General features: G+C 43.4%; 1 protein-coding gene across 4 annotated transcripts in view; it reads right to left on the minus strand.

Annotated features, from left to right (window-relative positions):
• Window positions 1-20551, minus strand: part of MYO3B (myosin IIIB) — a 2253613-nt gene that overhangs the window by 485199 nt on the left and 1747863 nt on the right. For all 4 annotated transcript variants that reach the window (XM_085645333.1, XM_085645331.1, XM_085645332.1 and 1 more), the window contains one exon: window positions 9655-9766. In XM_085645333.1, coding sequence (XP_085501459.1) covers window positions 9655-9766 — 112 coding nt within the window. The remainder of the gene's footprint in view (window positions 1-9654; window positions 9767-20551) is intronic.

Genomic DNA, 20551 nt, shown 5'->3' on the forward strand with positions numbered 1-20551 from the left:
AATGGGGCCCCATTACCTAGTTTAGTAGTAAAAACTGTTATAACTGGGGTGCAGTGGCCTCCTCATACTCCTTGGCGCCTGTGCCGTTTCACTACTTTACAACCACGCCCCTCCTGATGACGTTCAATCTCATTAAAGGATGATCATAATGCAGAGGCCTTTCTTTTCGACAACACCCCAGCATGTGAGGAGTTTGGTATCCGGTGTGGTTATAAACACTCGACATATTAAAAGTGTGTTTGCACAGCCTGCAACCAGTACACTCATATTCATAACAAGAACTGACATTTCCCATTCTACCTTAGTCACCCCTCTCTCTACCTCTTTGTGCTTCCTACAACTCTTTCTTTATTATTTAACTCTCTCCGTTACCTCTTCTCGATATTTCTATTTCTTCTTTTTATATAGTCTGTTCCACTCTTTCTTAGGCACCCTGTCTCATTTCTCTGTCGTCTGTATTTCCTCTCATTAGCCTTTCTCTCTTTTTCTTTGGCTCTCTATAACCACCCGTTGCACCTCTTTTCACTCTATCTGCGTGTTTCTCGCTTTCTTTCCCCCTCACTCTCCGTTTCTCTCTAGTGCAAGAACTCCTCTTCATATGTTTCTATCTACACGCCCTCTATTCCTTCCCGCACAATTAAACCACCCTAATCGCGCCTGCTAGTGTATCGCTCTCTCCCAGCTCCCCTCTCTTCATATAGGTCAGTCCTCTCCAGTTAACTCCCTCCCCTCTGCCACTCAATAACTGTCGATCGATCACACTCTCGCCATCTTTCTCGCGATAGGTCACCATGTGTCCACTTTCAGTGAAGTCACGCAAACATTTTAAGGGTTGCTCGCCTAATGGGCAGTGTGGCAAAGTGATGAAAGCATTTCGCTCAACAGATCTAGGAATGCCTTGGCCAGGCGGGACGCCCCGGGGAAGGGGGGAGGGGTGAGATTCGAGGTCGGTGACTTTCAAGCTCTATAGAAGGCTACCTTATGCCCCTGAACACTGTGTCTCCACACCCTGGTCATGGTTCGTAATTGCACCCCCTTCCCCCACCGTTTCTGGTCGGGGCTTCTTTTTCCCATAGTCTGTAGGTTGTATTCACCATTCTACAATCCTTCCACTTTGTTTCTCTCTACTATTTTGTTGCGTTACTCAGAGGCATCGTCAGTTTGTCGCGTGCCCTAGCGCAAGGAAGGAAATGGCCCATGTTTGAACTATTAAATTCAGCAATAATCTGGGCTCAGTGGGCCCCTCTAGACTCTGGACACCGGTGCCACTGCACCTGCTGCACCAATGGAAGATACGCCCCTCGCCTAACTACAAGATGTTCTATCTAATAGCACATGCGTGGTTTTTTATGTTTTATGTGATTCTGTGATGGTCTGGAGTTGACATTGTATACCAGAGGCAGCCAGGACTCCATTTCCTGGCCGACCCGGCAATTGCATCTCTGGAAAACATAACCCTGTTGTCCTCTGTGGCAGACAGAAGCAAGAAAAAAGCGCGCCGGCGCCCCCTGGTTGTGCCTGTGTGTGTCTCCCTTCCACAGAGCAGTAACAAGTAGCTTGGACTCAGAGATGGTCTTTGCTAAAATAGTGCCCTGGGCCCGGGGGGAGGACATTTTGGCACCCTTGCTGATGGTAGTGAATTAAATGAGGCAGCAGGGGGTCACTTTTCTGTTCACTGGTCAGTACCTGGATGAGCAGTGACTGGCCCCTGAACACAAATAGCCCCGCACCTCCCCCAGCTCACCTAAATCACCAATAGCAAATGATGGGTATGTTGATGTGTGTCAGCAGGAGTCAGAGGGTGAAGAGAGGGCAAGAAAGGGGGCTAAAGGGGTGTTAAAACATCACCTGCCTTGTGATAATAAAGGATAACAAGCATTTGCAATGCAATAGGTCTCGCATTTACGCGAGTTTGAGCTATTGACATTGCAAATGACAATGCATTTATCTGTTTTTAAAACTTAAATAAAAGGCAGTCATTTGCAATGTCAATAGCTCAAACTCGCGTAAATGCGAGACCTATTGCATTGCAAATGCTTGTTGTTACAGGGCCGAATATCATGCCGGCCGAGCACTTCGCCAGGGCCGGTTTTGGTTCCCAGTCCGGCCCTGTTAGTAATCATTCCTGACCTATGTTCTGTAATTCCTTGACACATAAACTATGTTAGACCGATAAAACCACTGTCTATTCTTGAAAACTCATAACACTTATCCGACTCAAATAAGGTTTATTTCACAAAAGAGTATGGAGCTTTTGATAGGCAAGAGAAACGTAATCTGAGATTTTCCCCTCGTTATGAGAGCCCCTGTAAATTGCAACAATTTGTAAGGGTGTCACCTTTACGGGTGGGTCGGAGTCTTTCAAACCCCTCTAATTTTAATCCACGTAAACATCGGCAGGTCAGACATACCAATAGATAAAGTTGAACAGGCCTGGTAGCTACCAAGAGATGCAAATTTTAGTGTTTAAAAATTCAAATCTGTATGTTATTCTCCGTTTCACAGTGGAAAACTCATAGCATATGCTACTTTTTGTTTTGCAACTGTTAGGTTTTGAACACTAGGAGATCAGTATTTAACAGGTGCATTAAATATCATGCCGATTTTGTGGTTCTTGTATTTAAGGCCTTAGACTGGGGACTTAGACAACATTTACCAGAGACTTAGATAAACTAAAGAAGGCAGCATTTGCTGTGGCCCAGGAAATTCTGCAGCTGACATAGTCAATCATTGTGTGTGCATTAAGACATTCAACATAACATCATTCAGGAATGAGTAAAACCAGTTCAAGCCCTCATTCATAACTAGGGTATAGGTTGTTAGAAACTTCTGCGAAAGGACCTGACTTACTGTTTTGAATTTCGAAAATAGTTCAGTAAGCAACAGCAGAGTCACATTTGACAATTTACTATGGGGCAGATTTACTAATATTTTACGCAACACAGCAAGGCAACTGGCTGCATTGCTTGAAAGGGAAAGAGCAAAAATGTGCCATATCGTGTAAGATATGGCACATTTCTGCTCTCTCCTAGAGCTGGTGCACTGTATGCTGCCCACGCCAACGCAGGTACCCTTGCACCATACTGCAAGGGGGCCTGCATTACAGGTAGGGTTATTTTTGTGTAGAAAGGGATACCTTTCTGCACAAAAACAATCCTAAGAGTTATATTCCTCTTTTTATCTGCTGCAGAATGCAGCCCACATGGAAAGAGGAAGTAAGGAGGAGAAATAAAGATATGTCTCCTCATTATGCCTCAGTCGGGTAAGTGAACTATTCTCCACCCATGTAACGCCTACCCGATGAAAACTAACAAAAGGCAGTGCTATGCGCTGCCTTGCAGGACTTTGTATTTACTAAACCATGCAAAGCCAAGCAAATCAACTTAAGTGGCTTAGTAAATGCCAAAATGGAGTTTGAGCTGTGCCACAAAATTGACACAAACCTGACACAAAATTTCAGTAATTCTGGGCCTTAATGTTATCAATGAAAGCCAGTGAGGCTGATTTGTTTAAATACTTTTTTTTCGGTCAATGGCCATAAAAGCAGCATGAAATAAGAAACACATTGAATATTAAACAAATGAATACAAGCTAAAAGCTAAAATTCACAAGAGAGGGAGACACAGTGTTCATTTTTTTAATTGAATACAATCTATGCATAAAATCAATATTTTTCTAAAAATACATGGTTTCTTGGCAGGTTATGTTTGATAGTTAGCTGGACAGAAGTTTGCAATTGTAGCTATTGAAATTACAGTCGATTTATATACTTAATGTTTTGATTCTAAAGATTGCATGAGTATCCTAGTATGAACAGGCCAGACTGCTTCTAAGAATTTGCCTATTGAAAAAAACACAAAAGACCCAGGGTCTGACCTACAAATATGCAAAGTTTGCTTGTGAAGCCGTATTTCAAGGTGTCTGCATAAGGGGACAATCCAGCGTCTTCGTTGTCTGGTATATGCTGGACAAAAACAGAGCAAGTGGGCATCTGTCTCCTGTGCTGCTCCATAGGCCGAGCAGACTGCACAACCCTCTAGGATTTAGTATCCAACCTAAATTTTATATAGAAGGATCTAGTAAATGGCGGGTCAAATTCATCCAAGAAAGTTTCAAACCTTGGTTCACATTTGTGATAGAATGAAACGTCAGCTCAATTACCACTGCTAGTGGTTTCTAGTACCTTCCTCCATTCATTAGTCCAGAAAGCATATTTGATCCCCTTTACAGAGGAAGCAAAGATGCCCTCTGGATGTTGCCAGAGATCAGAGCCCATCAATGCAGAAAAGGATTGCTTGATATAGCTTAGCCACTGCAAGGTATTGACACACCTAGGGGTTAGAAGGATGTCCTTCAATCCTTTCCTGAAGCATTCCAGCTCGGGAACTAACCATAATCTCAGCCAGTATAAGGTTGGTTTTAGTCTTGCAATGGCATCAATTAGGCAAACATTTAGGTCCACTCTAAAAAAGCCTGGGGTGTACCTTGGGGGAGTCTAAGTGCTGTTCTCAAAAACTTGTTTTCAGCAATACCCAGTGAATTGACATTACTATGGCCCCATATTAAGAGCCATAGATAGCCGCAGCCACGGCTTGGGCGCTCCAGATTTCCAGTAGCGAGGACATTAGGTGGAAGGATGTATTCTTAGCAAAATTTACTGTGGCAGCAGCCCTATGGTTAAGAAGTAACCCACTTTTAACAACCTGGCTGTTCCATGAGCGGGTGCTGGACAAGCGTATGCCCAGGTAGTCGAAGTCTAAGACTCTCTCCAGATTAACTCCTCCTAATCTAATTGTTCCTCGGAATTGTTTGTGGGGATGAATAGCCCTACATTTAGTTTTATCAGCATTTATGGGTAGCCCGTTGGTGGTGCAAAACAAGTTGAATCTTTCTAGCAGTAGTTCCAAACCTTTAGGGGTTTTTGACACCAAGAGGGTGTCGTCAGAAAATAACAATGCCGGGATCTTAACACCACCCAGGACCGGGGAGCCGTTTACGTACTCCATTAGACATTTGACAAACCTATTGATAAAAATTAGAAAGAGTGTTCGAGCAAGGACGCATCCTTTCCTTACACCCTTGTCTACTGGGATACGGTTAGTTGGTTTACCCTCTGGGTCCCATCGTACTTGGGCATAAATTCCAGTGTGTAATCTCATGATAATATCCAGTAGCGCGGGGGATGCTCATAGCCTCCAAGGCGCCCAAAGTTTATCTCTAGGGACCATATCGAAGGTGGCCTTGAGGTCCACAAAGGCTACATAAAGGCTCCCTCTATTCACATCTACAGTTTTCACCCTCAGCATCAAGAACCTACAAACCTGATCTATGGTGCTTATTTTTGGGCAGAAACCTGCCTGAAAAGGGGACAAAATATTATTGTCCCCCAACCATGTGTTCAGGTGGCTCAGAACTTATTTGCAAAACATCTTCTGGGCTATATCTATCAGGTTTATCGGCCGGTAGTTTGCCAGGACCAATCTCACGCCTTTCTTGTATATGGGGATTATGATTGCTCCCTTCCAGGAATCTGGGATAGGTGTACCTGCAGCAATAGAATTGCAGATGTGGTTTAAGTTTGGTGCCCAGATTTCAGGTACAGATTTAAACAGATACCTGGGAATTTTGTCTGGTCCAGGAGGCCTTTCCAGCTTTCAGTTCGAGGAGAACCTGTTGTGTTTCTCCCAGGTTAAATACCAAAATATCATTTGCGGGCTCTTGCCAAGGACAAGATGAATCTCGGCCCATGCTGGATTGGTCTACGGACAGCAGCCCTGGGCAGACAAGTCCTGCTCTGTATAAATACATTTAACCCTTACTATAGAGTGACTGCAAGTGGGCCGCCCAGTCCGTGAGTAGGATATTAGTTTCAGGTCTCATTATACTGGATTTACTTCAATGGTTAAATATATGCCAGAAGGTGGCTTGATTTTTAGTTCGAATGGCTACTAGGGTATCCTCCCAAATTAAGGGAAACCAGGTTCTCTTGCTTTTTTTTAGGGTTACTTCATACCTGGCCCGTGCTTCCTGGATTAATGATTGTTGGCAATTTTTAATGGATTTAACGAGAGACGTTTTTGCGTCCCTACACTCTTTATTATACCAAGAGAGATAGTTGGTATGTGTATAGTTGGTGTTTCCTATTGTTTTGGTTAAACATGTGTTCCTAAGAATGGTGAAACAGTCGCCATGGAGCTTTACTACATCTGTGGGGCTGATGTCATGATCACTCAGTAATATCAGAAAGGGCTCTAAGTGAGTGTATTTTTTACTTAAGACACCATAGTTTGAAAGAATACCATCTCATCTGACGTTTCTTCTATTGCTAGTGACAGGTTGATTCAGTCCTGTCTATATGCTTACAATCATAATAATCCACTCATTAAGATGAGGTTTACACTGAGAAACCATTATATCTCCAAAGGCAGAGGGAAGGTGTGTACAACTGTAATTGGTATGGAGTTGGTAAAGCTCTCTCCAAGTCAGGAGATAGTTTCTTGAAGTTGTTGAAGACCAATGCTTGTTGCATTGAATGACAATCCAGTGGTATGATTCTCTTGAGGTTAGAATATGGTGTGTACACTGTGTGACCTCTGCATATCATAGCTGGTGAGACAACTTATTGAGCTGGCCACCCACCTAGAAAGTAGCATGCTCAGCTTCTAATCCTAACACTGACATTGTACAAAAAGACTTGGGAAATAAAGACTGCTATCGTTGCTGGTATGATGTGTGCTAGATAAACAGTCATGAGTGAACTAGTAGCGTCTGTGTAGCAGAAGTCCAGTTTGCAGCAAGATACAGAACTTTTCCATTGGGAATCAGAATACTTAGACAAAATATGGAGTATTAAACCTTAAATCATTTGAGGAATTAATGTGATGGTTTGGATTCCCACGTGCTATCATTTGGTGCTTTCTGTAGAAAAGTGACCGCTCTTTGTGCATACCAAGAGCACCAAAGTTAAACCAGACTGGTATCTTGCTGTGAATATGCACAACTGCCAGGCAGAACAGGTCCAAAACAAACCATCAGACCATGTGTAAGCAGGGTCAAAGCGGAACCCTCCTCGCACACATGGTTAGCTCCCTTCACTCCGGGAGGTTCTGCAGAACATTACAGAGGACAGGCCTCACTCAGTGGAATTCTCCCTCTTGGTAGTGCATGTGAGTATAAAATGCATCAATGGGCCACAGATTGCAAACTGCATGGACTCAAACCTGACAGGTGAAATAAACTAAATGGGATTCAAAAACCACCTGAAACTTAAACTTTTCAAAATCTCTCCGATTAAACATTGTGTAGATGTGGAACCCCTCGAGAGAGTGCTGCATTGCCAGATGCCAGGTCTTCTATTTGGATCTGTTAAGTCGGATTGAAAAGAAATAACAGAATCCTTTTTGGGGGCTTGCCGATAATGCACTTGTAGGATATTCATGCACAACTTCAGCAGTGTGGCAGATAAAACAAGGGGACAATCTCATCCATTCTGAATCGTCCAAAACGGATAGTGGCTTTCTCAAGCGGACATAGGGATGTATGTAATGCTTGTGCCTACATTAGTGAGCCAAAGAGATGTAGTGCGGAGAGTCATTATTTTCCACTGAAAAGAACTACATTAATGAAGAGATTGGTTTCTTACCTATGAATACTCGTGGGAACTTACTGAGATTGCTCCTCAGTTTAGTTGGAAGAATGAGTCAGTTGCCTTAGGGGCTAAAAGTCGGGTGACAAACCGGGTGGAATTTTAGTCCTCCCAGTGCTTTGCTATCTGACATATTGTGCTGCAATTAATATTCTACTTCATGGCAGCGTAACATGTCATTAAGACAGGATTCACCAAATCCTGATTTGTTTTCCAAATACCACTGAATGTGCTGCAACTGCAGGGCTGGCGGCCTGAGAGGGTCAGCAGTCCTCCATGCCTGCATTCACATTTGCAAAGTGCACGCATTCTTTGACTCCATCCTCTGTCCCTTAAAGGAATGAAAAAATCAAATATATATTCTGTGACTGGCATTGGGTGGAGCATAGGATCTCTTTCTAACCTTACGAAAGCACCCACATTCACCAAGTGGAAGCTGGCCTTCGGGGACAGTGTTCACTTTGCTGATGGATACCACCAACTTTTGGGAATCTGTATCCAATCAACAGTGTGCGACAGTGTGAGTCAGAAGCCATTTCCGAATGCGCAATACACCATTATAACAGTACGACCTGACTTTTTCACAGTTGCAAAGCCTTTTATTTTGCGACCACAAAAAGCTGTGTATATCAAGTCTAAAGAGATACAGAGTAAACATTATTGCCACACACACAGTGTAATGGATGAAGACACAGAATGGAGTCTTAAGCACATCTCAGGCTGTCTTCAATGTCACTTGTGTCACGTACTTAAGGGAAAGAAGTATGGTTTATGCTATCAGGATTAGGGTTCCACCTACAGCGGTAAGGTTTAAGTTCCTTTTAAAACAAGAATTTGCAATGCAATTGGTCTTCAATTAGTTAAATTTAAACCTATTGGCTTTGCAAATGAGCATATTTTTTCATCCCAAAATATCCTAACAGTAGCATAGCTACAAACGTTAATAAATATTTCAAAAAGTTGTGCGTCTGCTGTTTTTTTTCTATTTAATTATTTTTGTAGCAATCGCGGCACCGCATGCTTTAGCTTAACATGTTAAAAAGTAAAGCGCGGCATACCACGGTTGCTACCAAAGTAAAGAAATGGAAAAGAAATGTGGCATCCGCTGGAGCAATGGTGGCATGACACACCAAGCTTTAGATGTTTAAAGCTAAAGCGCGGCCTGCCGCCATTGTTACAAAAGTTAATAAATAGAAAAAAAAAGTTGTGCCTCCACTTAATTTTTTTCTATTGATTTACTTTCGTAGCACACGCTGCATGCCGCGTTTCAGCTGAATAAGTTTAAGAGTAGAGCGCGACGTACTACGATTGCTGTAAAAGTAAATAAATGGAAAAGAAAAGCTGTGTCCGCCCGCCTTTGTTTTTCTATTGATTGACTTTTGTAGCATGGCGGCACGGCGCACTTTAGATGTTTAAAGCTAAAGCACAGCAAAGTTGTGCAGTCGCCATATTATCTATTTGCTTTTGCAGCAATTGCGGCACGCTAAGCTTTAGCTTAGGATGTTTAAAACTAAAGCGCGACGTGCTGCAATTGCTACAGAAGTAAACAAGCACTACAAAGAAAACCAGGAAGGATGGCAGCAATAATGGGAGGGAGGGGGGTGCATACATGAGCGAGGAGGCAACAGATGGCCAGAGATGGCCAAACAAAAGAAACAATCAGTGATGTCCCGTGGGAAGGAATCAAGCACCCAAAGGCAGAACAGATTGACACTATTGACCAACCACAGTAAAGGAATTTCCAAAAGGCAGGCCAACCAAAAAACCAGAAGCGCTGGACAGAGCTCAAAGCTTATAGCCCATATTCTGACTACATCATGTCTTGAACAGACAGCGCAAGCGCTGCCTAGGCAAGACCTAATAAATCTACTTTAATGTTTACACCGACATATGCAGCCATGTTTGTAAAACACATATTCAACAAGATCATGGGACTATTATTCGGGCTTAAAATTTAGCCAAGCACACACTGCAGAAAGAATGCCAGTTTAACTGGGAATCTGAGTTACCTTTGTTTTCCCAAGAACCCAATTGTCCAATTTCGCAGCCTTCAGAATAGCGATGCAGTTCTCTTTGGTAACTGGGGGGCTCCCATGAGCCTTAAAAGCAAGGTAGTAATATCTGAGAAACAGAGAAACTGAATTTTTAATTATGATACACATTTTCATTGCAATACACCTTTCTTTACATACATAAACATGAGCAAGGCCAACTCGTGCGACAAAACCCCATCCACTGCCATTAAGATGGTCACTACCTTGAATTATCATACCATGAGCTTTAGTTTCTTTAATGATATTGAAGCGTCCTATAGTTTTTTGTCTGGCTGGTTGGTGATGGCAGCAATAGGGGAGTTGATCAAGTGGCCATCCAGTGGCTAATCTTTGTCCTTTCCTCACCGGGGGAAATCGGAGAGCATAGTCCATTATTGCCTTCATGTTACCTATTTGGAAACCATTGTGGTGAAATCAAAGACTGTGCATTTACAGTTTAAAAAGTGTGCACCCATGGGACGTCCTTGAGCGTCTGTCGCACATCCAGAAACTTTACATCCCACAGTACACACCCCATGAGGTCTCCATATCATGTGTGGCACCTCCTGCTAATCCTTTTCAAAAGCCAACAGCTTTGAATTACGCAACTTGCAGGTGTATTCTGAGACCCTTATTAAGGGTGATGTGGATTTTGGTGCACTATTTATCACACCTGATAAATAACAAAACAGTGGAATTAGTTGGTAATCAGGTGTGATAAATAGCACCAGAATGGGGAATAACATGCAGATATTGGTGCTTATCTTACCAAAATTAGCATGTCCTGTTATTTACTTGGCCTTTTGACTCGGTGAATATCGGGAGGGGAGGATTCAGGTTTTAGTGCACCAGGTATTTACTAGATATGATAAAACCCTGCAAGCACATACTTTTGTTAGGTGAAGGAAAGCAGTTACCATACATATCAGCATTGATCATGCCCCTTGTATGTAATAAGAGCCTTAAAATGTGAAACCCAGAGCGTAATCGGAGATCAAATGCTCTGGGACCAATCCAAAGCTTCCAGACAAATAATACTCTGAGACTTTTTTAACCTGTTCTAAAGCATTTGAGTATTAGGAAAAGTGGAAATAAATATACCACAGCAGCATCATATCTCGCAGAGTACTCGTCTCAGAAAATGCAAAGATGAGAGCAACGGGCTCAGGTGAACTTTAAAGATGGGCATTTACGGAACCTCCAGATCTCAAATATGTTGTAATTACATTCTAGTGAAGACTTAATTTGTGTGAAGGCGTTTGAAACCTGTAGAGTGCCTCTGTATGCCCATTGCCAAATGAGCAGCCAGAAGATGGATGCTCCGTGGACAGCCTAATGCAAGACAACCATTGATTTCAGTACAACGTCAAGTATCCCACACCCCCATGTGGCAGTGGTACTGTCCTTTGACACAAGAACCTACCTGCATGCCAGTACCGACCTCCCTTGTACACAGGAAAGGAATATGGTACTGGAGTGAACCCGACCATTCTGAACCCCAAAAAATTGTTGTGGAGAAGTGACTTTAAGAAGAAAAATGTCGTTCAGATCCATTAAATGTACCCTCACCCTGTCAGCAAAGCATCTGTAACTAATCGAATTTGATAGTTCAGAAGGATCAGTCTTGCCCTTAGGATGGATGGTTATCCTCTGTCGATCATACAAGATGCTAATACATGTTCTGCTTCATTAGCAGGACATCTGTAAGCTGTAAGCGATGTTGAAACGTAATGGTCATTTTGGAAGAGGTACCAGCATAATACAAAAGGAGGCTGCTCAATCTCAAACGGACGGCTTGAGGAGCATCTGGGACAAATAAATAAATAATCTCTTTTATGTGCTGGACCCTGTCTTCCTAATGCACTAACATTATAGAAGTGGCCATATCGATTAGAAAGGACTGCTCTGAGAACTGAACGCTCACCACTGACAGATGTGGTGTTCTCAAGCTCATGAGATTGAAACCCCGCAAGGCAGACTCAGCTGTCCATCCTTCGAGAAAATTAAATTAAGTAGTGCCAGTAGTATAATAATAACATTTGTTATTTACAGCACTTGGAAACAGCAGAAATGCGGATTTGAGCACTATATAAAACAAAATGGAACTTTATTGACTCCAGTTGCCTTAATCCCTAGGGTAGCTGTGAGTTTCAATTTTGGTAAATTCAGGGGAAAAACAAACCTATGCACCACAGTGGCAGCATAATCGCATGCAGTGCAGAATACACCTTCCAAGAGAGATATCCTTTAGGAGCCAGGAAGCCAAAGACGAGCGCTCACTATTGTTAGCACCAGTGTGAATTATGTTGCTAAAGGTCAATTGAAAATGCATGCTTTCTACCAGGAAACACAACCACTTTCGGTGTGTTAGAAGAACCTGAATATGAAAATATACACCTCGCATATCCAGGTCCTAATCTGGTCTGGCATATTCTCTTAACGCTGCCAAAATATGTACCAGAGACCATACTGAATTGTGCGATCTTCAAGTACTTGTTGGTGGGCCTTAGGTTTGAAATGGGCTTCAACTTTCCAGATACACTTTTTGGGATCAGAAAAAGTCTGAAGTGAAATCTCATTTTACATTGTTCTTGCTTACCTTCTTCTAAGACTGATCCTATGTTCTGATATTGAGTTTGGCGGTGGAGGGCAGTTTGAAGGAAAAACCTTTTTCATGATTTTCAGAGCCCATCGGTCCAAGTTAAGTTCTTCCCACTCTCACTGGTATTATATCTTGTCAGTGATCTCAAAGTGGCTACTCCAGCGGCACAGACATGTCTGGATCTGAACCCAGAGCGGCTCTCATTTGTATAGTCAGACCTCTGCACCTTGAATTTCTTCTGTGCTGAGGCTGCTCAGCTGCGAAAGGTTAAATCTGGTAAATGTGGCCTTCAGTGAATTTTGAATCATGCATCTTTATTGTAGTGCAGCGTATAAGGCCTTTGGAGTGGTAATGGTCCCCACAATACATACCATCTGTGGGAATGCCATTTGTATCTTTAATGAGTGGCCTACTTTGTCACAAAACAAGCCATAGGAGTCAAGCTCATACGCCCTAGGCATATGGATCATCCACTAATGATTGGGGCATGACCAGTTACTAGTTGGTCTTTCTCTAACCATATTCTGGTGATCAGATGACACCTGAAAAGACTGATCTGTGAAAGAGATCTATTGTAAGTCTGGACTGCACCAGATATCTCTAAATAAAAGAGCTTAGGTGTATCCAAATTACTACAAACATTTCTGCACACACTTAGATACCTCAAAGCACACAGTAGTATTAGGCAGTATAGGATGGACATGCCCCGAGAAAGTTCTAATGAATGGCCTAAACTCAGGGCAAAGATGTAACAAAATATCCAATACACAGAGGTATAGTCAAGTTTATTCGATCAATAACATGATCATACACATATATAAAAACACGACATACAATAGTTCATTGATAATAAAAGCATAAAAAGTGAACGTGACAACATCCTCATAGTCCTGTGCATCATTTCATTCAAAAGTGGTGTTATGAGATCATGACTAAAATAAGTTAATTTTAAAATTACTCTAAAACCTAGAGTAAACATTAAAAAATGCATCAGCATTAACAAATAGGCCATAGCCATCATTATACACTGCAGTCCCTGAATAACCTCAATGCATACTTTCCCTATATGTTCCAAAGTACTGCTCCACAATATTATTTTACCAATTTAGACTTTTGCCACCAAGTGTAAAGCAGATATCTAGACAGTGTAAAGACAAGCCACCTTGTCGTATCTGATCTGAATACACATAGAGCGTCTAAGGGTCGTGAGAACGACAGCGACCGACAAGCCAGGATAATCCATGCTTTTCTCAGGCTAGCATAGACAGGACAGAAGAAGACAACATGTTCAATAGTTTCTGGGGTAGTACTACAGGATGGATACAAAGGAGTTACAGTAGCATTCACCCAACTACTTTTCATGACATTCAGTTGGAGAACGCCAATCCTAAATTGTATGTAAAGTGCTCGTGCCTGTAGGGGTTCAACATCATACAAGTAAAAATCAAACTTAAAACAACTTTTTACATTTAGGAATCTGGTGGTTAAAGTGCCAGGTGACCTAGTATCAGTGCAAGAAGAATCAATAAGATTCCAGTACCGTTTTTTTAAGCTGGGGAACCATTTTCTTTGTAATTGACTGCGGATCATCCCACATAGTCCCCAGCCCCAATTTAAAACACCACTCCTTAACCTTTTCAAACCAAATCAAATGCCCTGACTGTCTTTGAAGAGTTAATAACTCCTCCACAGCGTCCTTTACTGGAATCTGGGTATTACTGGTCCCGAGTCTTATCCAAAACATAACCACCTTGAGGACAGTGAAGTGGGTAATAGACCTTAGTCCAAGATCAAGGCATCCAGGTAATAAAGGCATATTCACTGGAAGATTTAGGATCGATCTTAAAAATGTATTTTGCGCGACCTCTAGCTGATTAAGATGCTCCAGCCCCCACAACTTGGCACCGTAAAGGGCCACTCCCAACCCTTTGGCCCGATATATTTCTAAAGGTGGCAAAATTGGGCAGAAAGCTGAACATTTAACTCTCTTAATTATTGCACACTTCACATGATGAAGTGTTAGCAAGCACTTCTGGATTTGGGGAGTCCATACCATATTATCTCTAATTCTAATACCCAAGTAATCAAAGACCTTGACCCGCTTTAAGAGTTGGGTACCCAACCTCACTTTCCCCTTAGTGGATTTATAGGAATTAAAAACCATAAACTTTGTTTTCGAGCAGTTTATTTTGAGGCCCCGGTCTTTGCAAGCTGTCGCAAACTTAGTTAACATGTTCTGGAAACACAGAGGTATATTTGACTGAGCATTTCTATGAATGTGAGAAAATAGCTCCCAGTGTATTGTAGAGCCCACCACTGATTCTAGGATGGACTCAGGGTGAGGGCAAACCCCAGTAGCCTCTCACTCTTCTATTGGTGAGATTATCTTATTTTACACCACAGCGTGGGAATGTTGAAATTGACTCACTTTTGAGAGATTTAAGCTCAAGGACACATCAGTGTCAAAGTCAAACAAGGTAAAACTGTGTCTCTATTGCTTGCAATTCCTCACTGAGGGGTTGTGGCCTCATTGTTCAGACTGGGCTACTAACGTTTAACACGTGACCAATTTGATTTGCATTTGGCTCCTTTTATAATAGCACAGATGAGCTAACATATTATGGAAAGCTGCTCCAAGGTACTAATATAATAAATACAGTGGAATATTTATTTTTATTTAAGAAGTTTAATAAACTTACATGTCACCTGATGGGCACTTCAGAGTCCTTGGAGAGGAAGGTAATGAAGCAGAGCATATAGGTTTATAGGGAAAGAAATAGGAATACATAGTAGGGCTAAAAATATTAAGAAACAGGGTGTGGCTAGGCCCAGCAAGATGGGGGACATGTAGAGCCTGAGCTATTACTGCCCTGCCGCCTCTCACCAGGCCCCCAGCCCTTCCATAGCAGCCGCCACCCTTGCAGCGGTTTCTGGGGACCAGCGACCTGCTCCTGCTGTACAGGGAGTGCAGATCTGCCTGAGATGACGACGTGGCTGCTGAGTGGTGCCCCGGCCTGGTGGGTACGGCAGCTTTCTCAACGCTAGGGGTAACAACCACTGTGACCGCCCGCAGCGAGGAATCTCACCGGGAGGCGGTCTAGTGCACGATTTTCTTGCTTGCGCTCGCCAATTTAAAGTTGGTGAGCTGCACACGAGAAAAGGCTCTGACATGCCGATGTTGGTATATTTTTTAAGAACTTTGTGCTCCAAGCAGAGCGTGTAGTAGACAAAACTCTGTGAACTCTGCTGAAGGAGCGGAGTTTACTGCCCACCCCTACCCTGATTGCACACTGCGTGCTTGGACAATAAAGCGCACCACCAGCACTTATCCCACAGGAAAGATCTTCCCTCTGCCATCCGTCTATGCAGCGTGAATGGTTGTTGCCACCATTTGCACCATGGCCAGGGGCAAAGGCAAGAAAGACTCCACCATTAAGACTTTCTTCCAACATCTTGCTCGGCACCTCTTGGCAAAGGACTCCGCCAGCTGCAACAGGTCACTAGAGTCATGCTCCTTCAACTGCCCCAGGAACTCCAAGACGCCCTTAAAGGTGTAAAGGGCAACTTACAGCGAGACCTACATGTCCTACAGAGGGATGTGGATTAAATTTGAGAGAGGGTGGCCCAAACTGCAGCGGCGAGTCATGGCTCGCAGTTGGGGGAGCAGGTGCGGGAGGTCATGGGAAGGGTCATGCGGGCGGCGGTCTCGCAATAGTGGGAGGGAGTTAGGAAATATATAAATAAATAACTTACCTTGGTCTTACATCTCTGCTCCTGCTCTCCTGCCTCAGACTTCAGCAACAGGAAGCAGGCAGCCAGGCTCCCTCCCCTAAGGTAATCACAGTGCTGCAATGCAGCATTGTGATTGGTCTGAGTGTATTGAGACGTTGCTCAGCCAGAGGCTGGAGGGGTGGGCATGTTCTCCATGCCGGCTGTAATGCAGCCTGCATGGAGAAGGGGGAAAGTGCGCATAACTGGTTTGGGCAGCCCAAGACGGGGTGGACGGGGCGGCTCTTCTCAGAGAGCAGAGCAGCCCCGTCCACCCGCCTGTCCACAAAGCAGCACAAACATAACTGAAAGTTATTATCATTTTATGTTTTTGCTTCTTGCATTGCTTGAAAGCAGTGGGGCGATGCTCCTTTGTCATAGCGGAGGAGCCGCCACTGCCAAACTGTCAAATCCATAGACAAACTCAACGACGAGGGGGGAAGCCACCCAGAAACAACACTTCCAACTGGAGGATGGTTCCCCCTCCTCCAGGAGAAATGGGAAGACCTGGAGAACAGGTCACGCCGAAAACGCAGCCCCATCAGAGGGGTGCCAACTACAATCCCGTTGAGCTCTCCAAATATCTCTCCAACCTCTTCAACATTGTCCTGGAGTGCCCAAGAGGGGATCCCATTCTCATGGACAAGGCTCACATAGTGGTCCCCCTCTCCCAAATGGGCAAGTGCACACTGGATGTCCTGGCCCGCATCCATTGCCTTATCTTGCCACCAGGAGATTCCAGACGTCATTGGCTAATTTAAGCTCTCCAAGACCCCATGCCCGATGGCTTCACAGAACTATTCACAAAACAGTTCGCTGCCCAGCTCCTCCCCATCCTAAGAGCTCTCTTCAAATGAAATGACTGCTGGCTGAACGGTGACCCATAGCATGACCGAGGCCTCCAATGTCTTAATTCCCAAACCGGGCAAGGACTCTATGCTCTGCTCTTCATACCGCCCAATATCTCTGGACCTCAAGCTCCTTCCTAAGGTTCTGACTAACTGACTGGACAAACTCCTTCCCGACCTGGTCTACCCCGACTAGGGCGGCTTTGTCCTTCACTGCGCCATCGGCAACAAGAATAAGCAGGATCTCCATCTAATTGACTTGTCCAGGGGAGAAGGCAGGGCAGCCCTTTTCCTCTCCCTGGATGCCGAAAAGGCATTCGGTAGGGTGTACTGGAAAATGCTTTTTGATGTGTTGCAGAAATATGACGTAGGCCCCCAATTCCAGGGATGGATATCTGCGCTCTACTCCTTCTCCACTGCTGGTCTGAGCCAATAGCCAAGCCTCTATGTCCTTGTCTATCACCCAAGGCACTCAACTGTGCATCACCCGCTCTTTGGGACTTGGATGTTTCCGCCCTATAAAACACATGATTATGTGTTATTCATAAGCACTAATATGGGGTTCCTTCCTATACTGACAGTGTGATACCCCTAATAAATCGAGATTGTTTAATAAATATACGTGTGAGTTAGAATAAATATGAGATGACTTACACCTAGGTCGGCTAGAACTAAGATTAGTCCAAAATAAAAATTGATTACATTTCATTGCACATTGTATTTAACTATGCACACAACGCAGAAAAATTGTGATCATTGAGGTCTGGTTAAATAAATGACCATATATATATATATATATATATATATATATATTCACTGAAAAAACCATAGGTTTCAGACATGTTATAGTTAGCGGAAATTTTACTGATAAAAAACCAATGAAATTCCCCCGTTATAGTTAGTGCAGGCAACTATAACTCACGCGACCGCAATCCTCTGCTGATGCTAATACTTTATTTAGACACTTATTTGCCCATGTCTTCTTCCATAAATTTTTAGCTATACATATATTAGAAATATTTTTTTTTCATAAAGACACATATGTCATCAGCAGAAGATTGCGGTCGCGTGAGTTATAGTTGCCTGCACTAACTATAACGGGGGAATTTCATTGGTTTTTTATCAGTAAAATTTCCGCTAACTATAACATGTCTGAAACCTATGGTTTTTTCAGTGAATTTGCAAGGTTTTTTAAATGCTAATTCCTAACTATAACGTGTGTGAAACCTATGGTTGTTTCAGTGAATTTGTACGGTTTTTTAAATGCTAAGTTACTTTACGCCATTCGTGGCGTGCACGCCCACTTAACGCAGTTCGTTCCGTGCGCGCACGGTGCGCTTCGCGCACCGTGCGCGCACAGTGAGCACGCGGTGCGCTTCGCGCACCGCGCGCCCACTTTACGCAGTTAGTGCCGTACACGCAAGGTGGGCACGCAGTGCGCTACGCGCACCGCGTGCCCACGTTACGCACCGTGCGCACATGGAGGACATATTATGCGCTTCCTTGTGATAGGTAATCTGTTAAATTTAATTTGTAAGTGATGACAATAATATGCCATGCACAGAGAGTTTTTTTTTTTTATTAAAATTTTTAGCGTAAGCCCACCGTACGCGTACGGTAAGCGTAATCGGCGAAATTTTCCAAAAATAAAAATTTACCGTTTTTGGCCTTTGAGGACTCAACTAACATGGCTATGTGCATGGGCGCTGTCTAAACAGCCCCTTTATATGTTTTTTGCCTTTATTTACAGCCCCCCCCTCAGAGTGCGAGAGAGAAAATGGCGGCCGCCGTTTCCTGGTTTCGACCGATTCGAATGTTTACTTAGATGTAACAGCCAATCAGAATCGCGCTCGCGCACGCCACCGTACGCGTATGGTAAGCTTACGGTAAGCGACCGCCAGTAGGTAATATATATATATATATATATATATATATATATATATATATATATATATATATATATTTTTTTTTTTTTTACAGAGTTTTATATAGCGCGAATTTGACCCGAATCGGGTTTCAGAGCGCTTTACATAGCACCAATTGCATTACATGAGGACACATTCATTTTTTTGTTTTTTGTTAGGCACGGGGAGATTAAGTGATTGCCCAGAATCACAGGATGTTCAGCGTCATTGCCGAGACTTGAACCCAGTTCCCCAGTCGACCGCCCTAACCGTTAGGCCAACTCCTCTCCCCAAAACATAGAAGGGCAGATCTCACTTATCATGCACAGAACACTGTAGAATTAAGATCCCTTTGGTAATCGAAAAATGAGATATTAGCCGTTCCACCATGGCAGCTGCTGCCAAATAGAACTCCTAAAGCCATTGCACCACTCCTACAAGGGTTGGGCTACCTCCCATCGGGGCCAGAGGCCCAGCTCACAGTCAGAGCTGCACTTGAAACATGCTGTCACTCTCATGCGTGCCTGGCTCCAAGCCCATCCCACATGGGGGGCCTCTTATGCGAAAAGGTCCATAACCACTCTAGAGACATGCCGCAAGAGGATGCTTTTCCCTGAGGCCTAATCACTATCAGGGCATGTAACTCACAATCACGACAGGCAATCAACCAATCATACATGTAGTCTGCACGTCCCCTAAAGCATCGCTGTTCGGGAATTAACTCTATTTAAGCCACCGAAAAAATATTCACATTAGGATACGGAGTGGTCCAGAAGGAACAGTGGGTGTATCAGACAGTGAGACACCATGAGGAAGTAAGTCAGGGCAGGTGGGGGATTGTTTAGAGACCACTTGGAGCGATCCATGTTGTGGAGTAATTCTAAACAGCAAGTAGGTTTCTATTCAGTTTTCCCTTTTTGTACAATGCATAAGCATGACACATATCTCTTTAGGAACGGCCATCATGGACACTGTATGAAGATTCCTACGCTGTACCCACAGCATTATTGGAATGCGGTGGATAAATATTTATTTGTGCTGGAGGTTCCAGCGTGAGTGGAACACAGTGCATGACCTATTATGCACCCCACTTGGGTTATGCCTGTGTTCCAAATGTTGTGTTTACCTAACCATGATGTCTCTCTCATTGATATATTCTTCCAGATACATATCGCAAAAGGTGATTCTAAAAACAGGAAGTTTGAATTCAGGCTCATGTATGCTTGTCATAGTGCACATACGTTTTTTTCCCCGTCACTATTGGTAAATATATTAATCTGAGTTCAGCAACCACTGACTGTCTGGGGAATCTTGAAAAATGTCCCACAACATGTGACTGACAAATGTATGAGCAAGAGCCCATTTGAACAGATATCCTGTTGCATCAGAAAAGAGTAGCTATAACAAGTAAAGGATATGAAAACAGGAGAAGGAATCTAAAACCATTAACATCAAAGCCCAGCATAGATTCCTTATGTTGGGAGAAACATTGAGTTATGGCAATGTCCAATTAAGTCGGTTTAGCTTGCAGCAGAAAGCCAAATGTAAGACGACTTGAAAAGAGCAGAAATACTTACAACGTTCCACATGTGTGGAGAAGGAGCCTGATTAAAGAAGAGCTGGATAACAGAAGGCGAAATCCTTCCGATTCAGTTGTGAGGGCCGATCTTTCTAAACCAGGATACCTAATATTGTAAACGACATGGAAGGAAGCAATGGAGAAGAACCAGAGGAATCTAGATGGGGAGGTC

Source organism: Triturus cristatus, chromosome 3_1 (assembly GCF_964204655.1).
Source record: "Triturus cristatus chromosome 3_1, aTriCri1.1, whole genome shotgun sequence".
Classification (NCBI taxonomy): domain Eukaryota; kingdom Metazoa; phylum Chordata; class Amphibia; order Caudata; family Salamandridae; genus Triturus; species Triturus cristatus.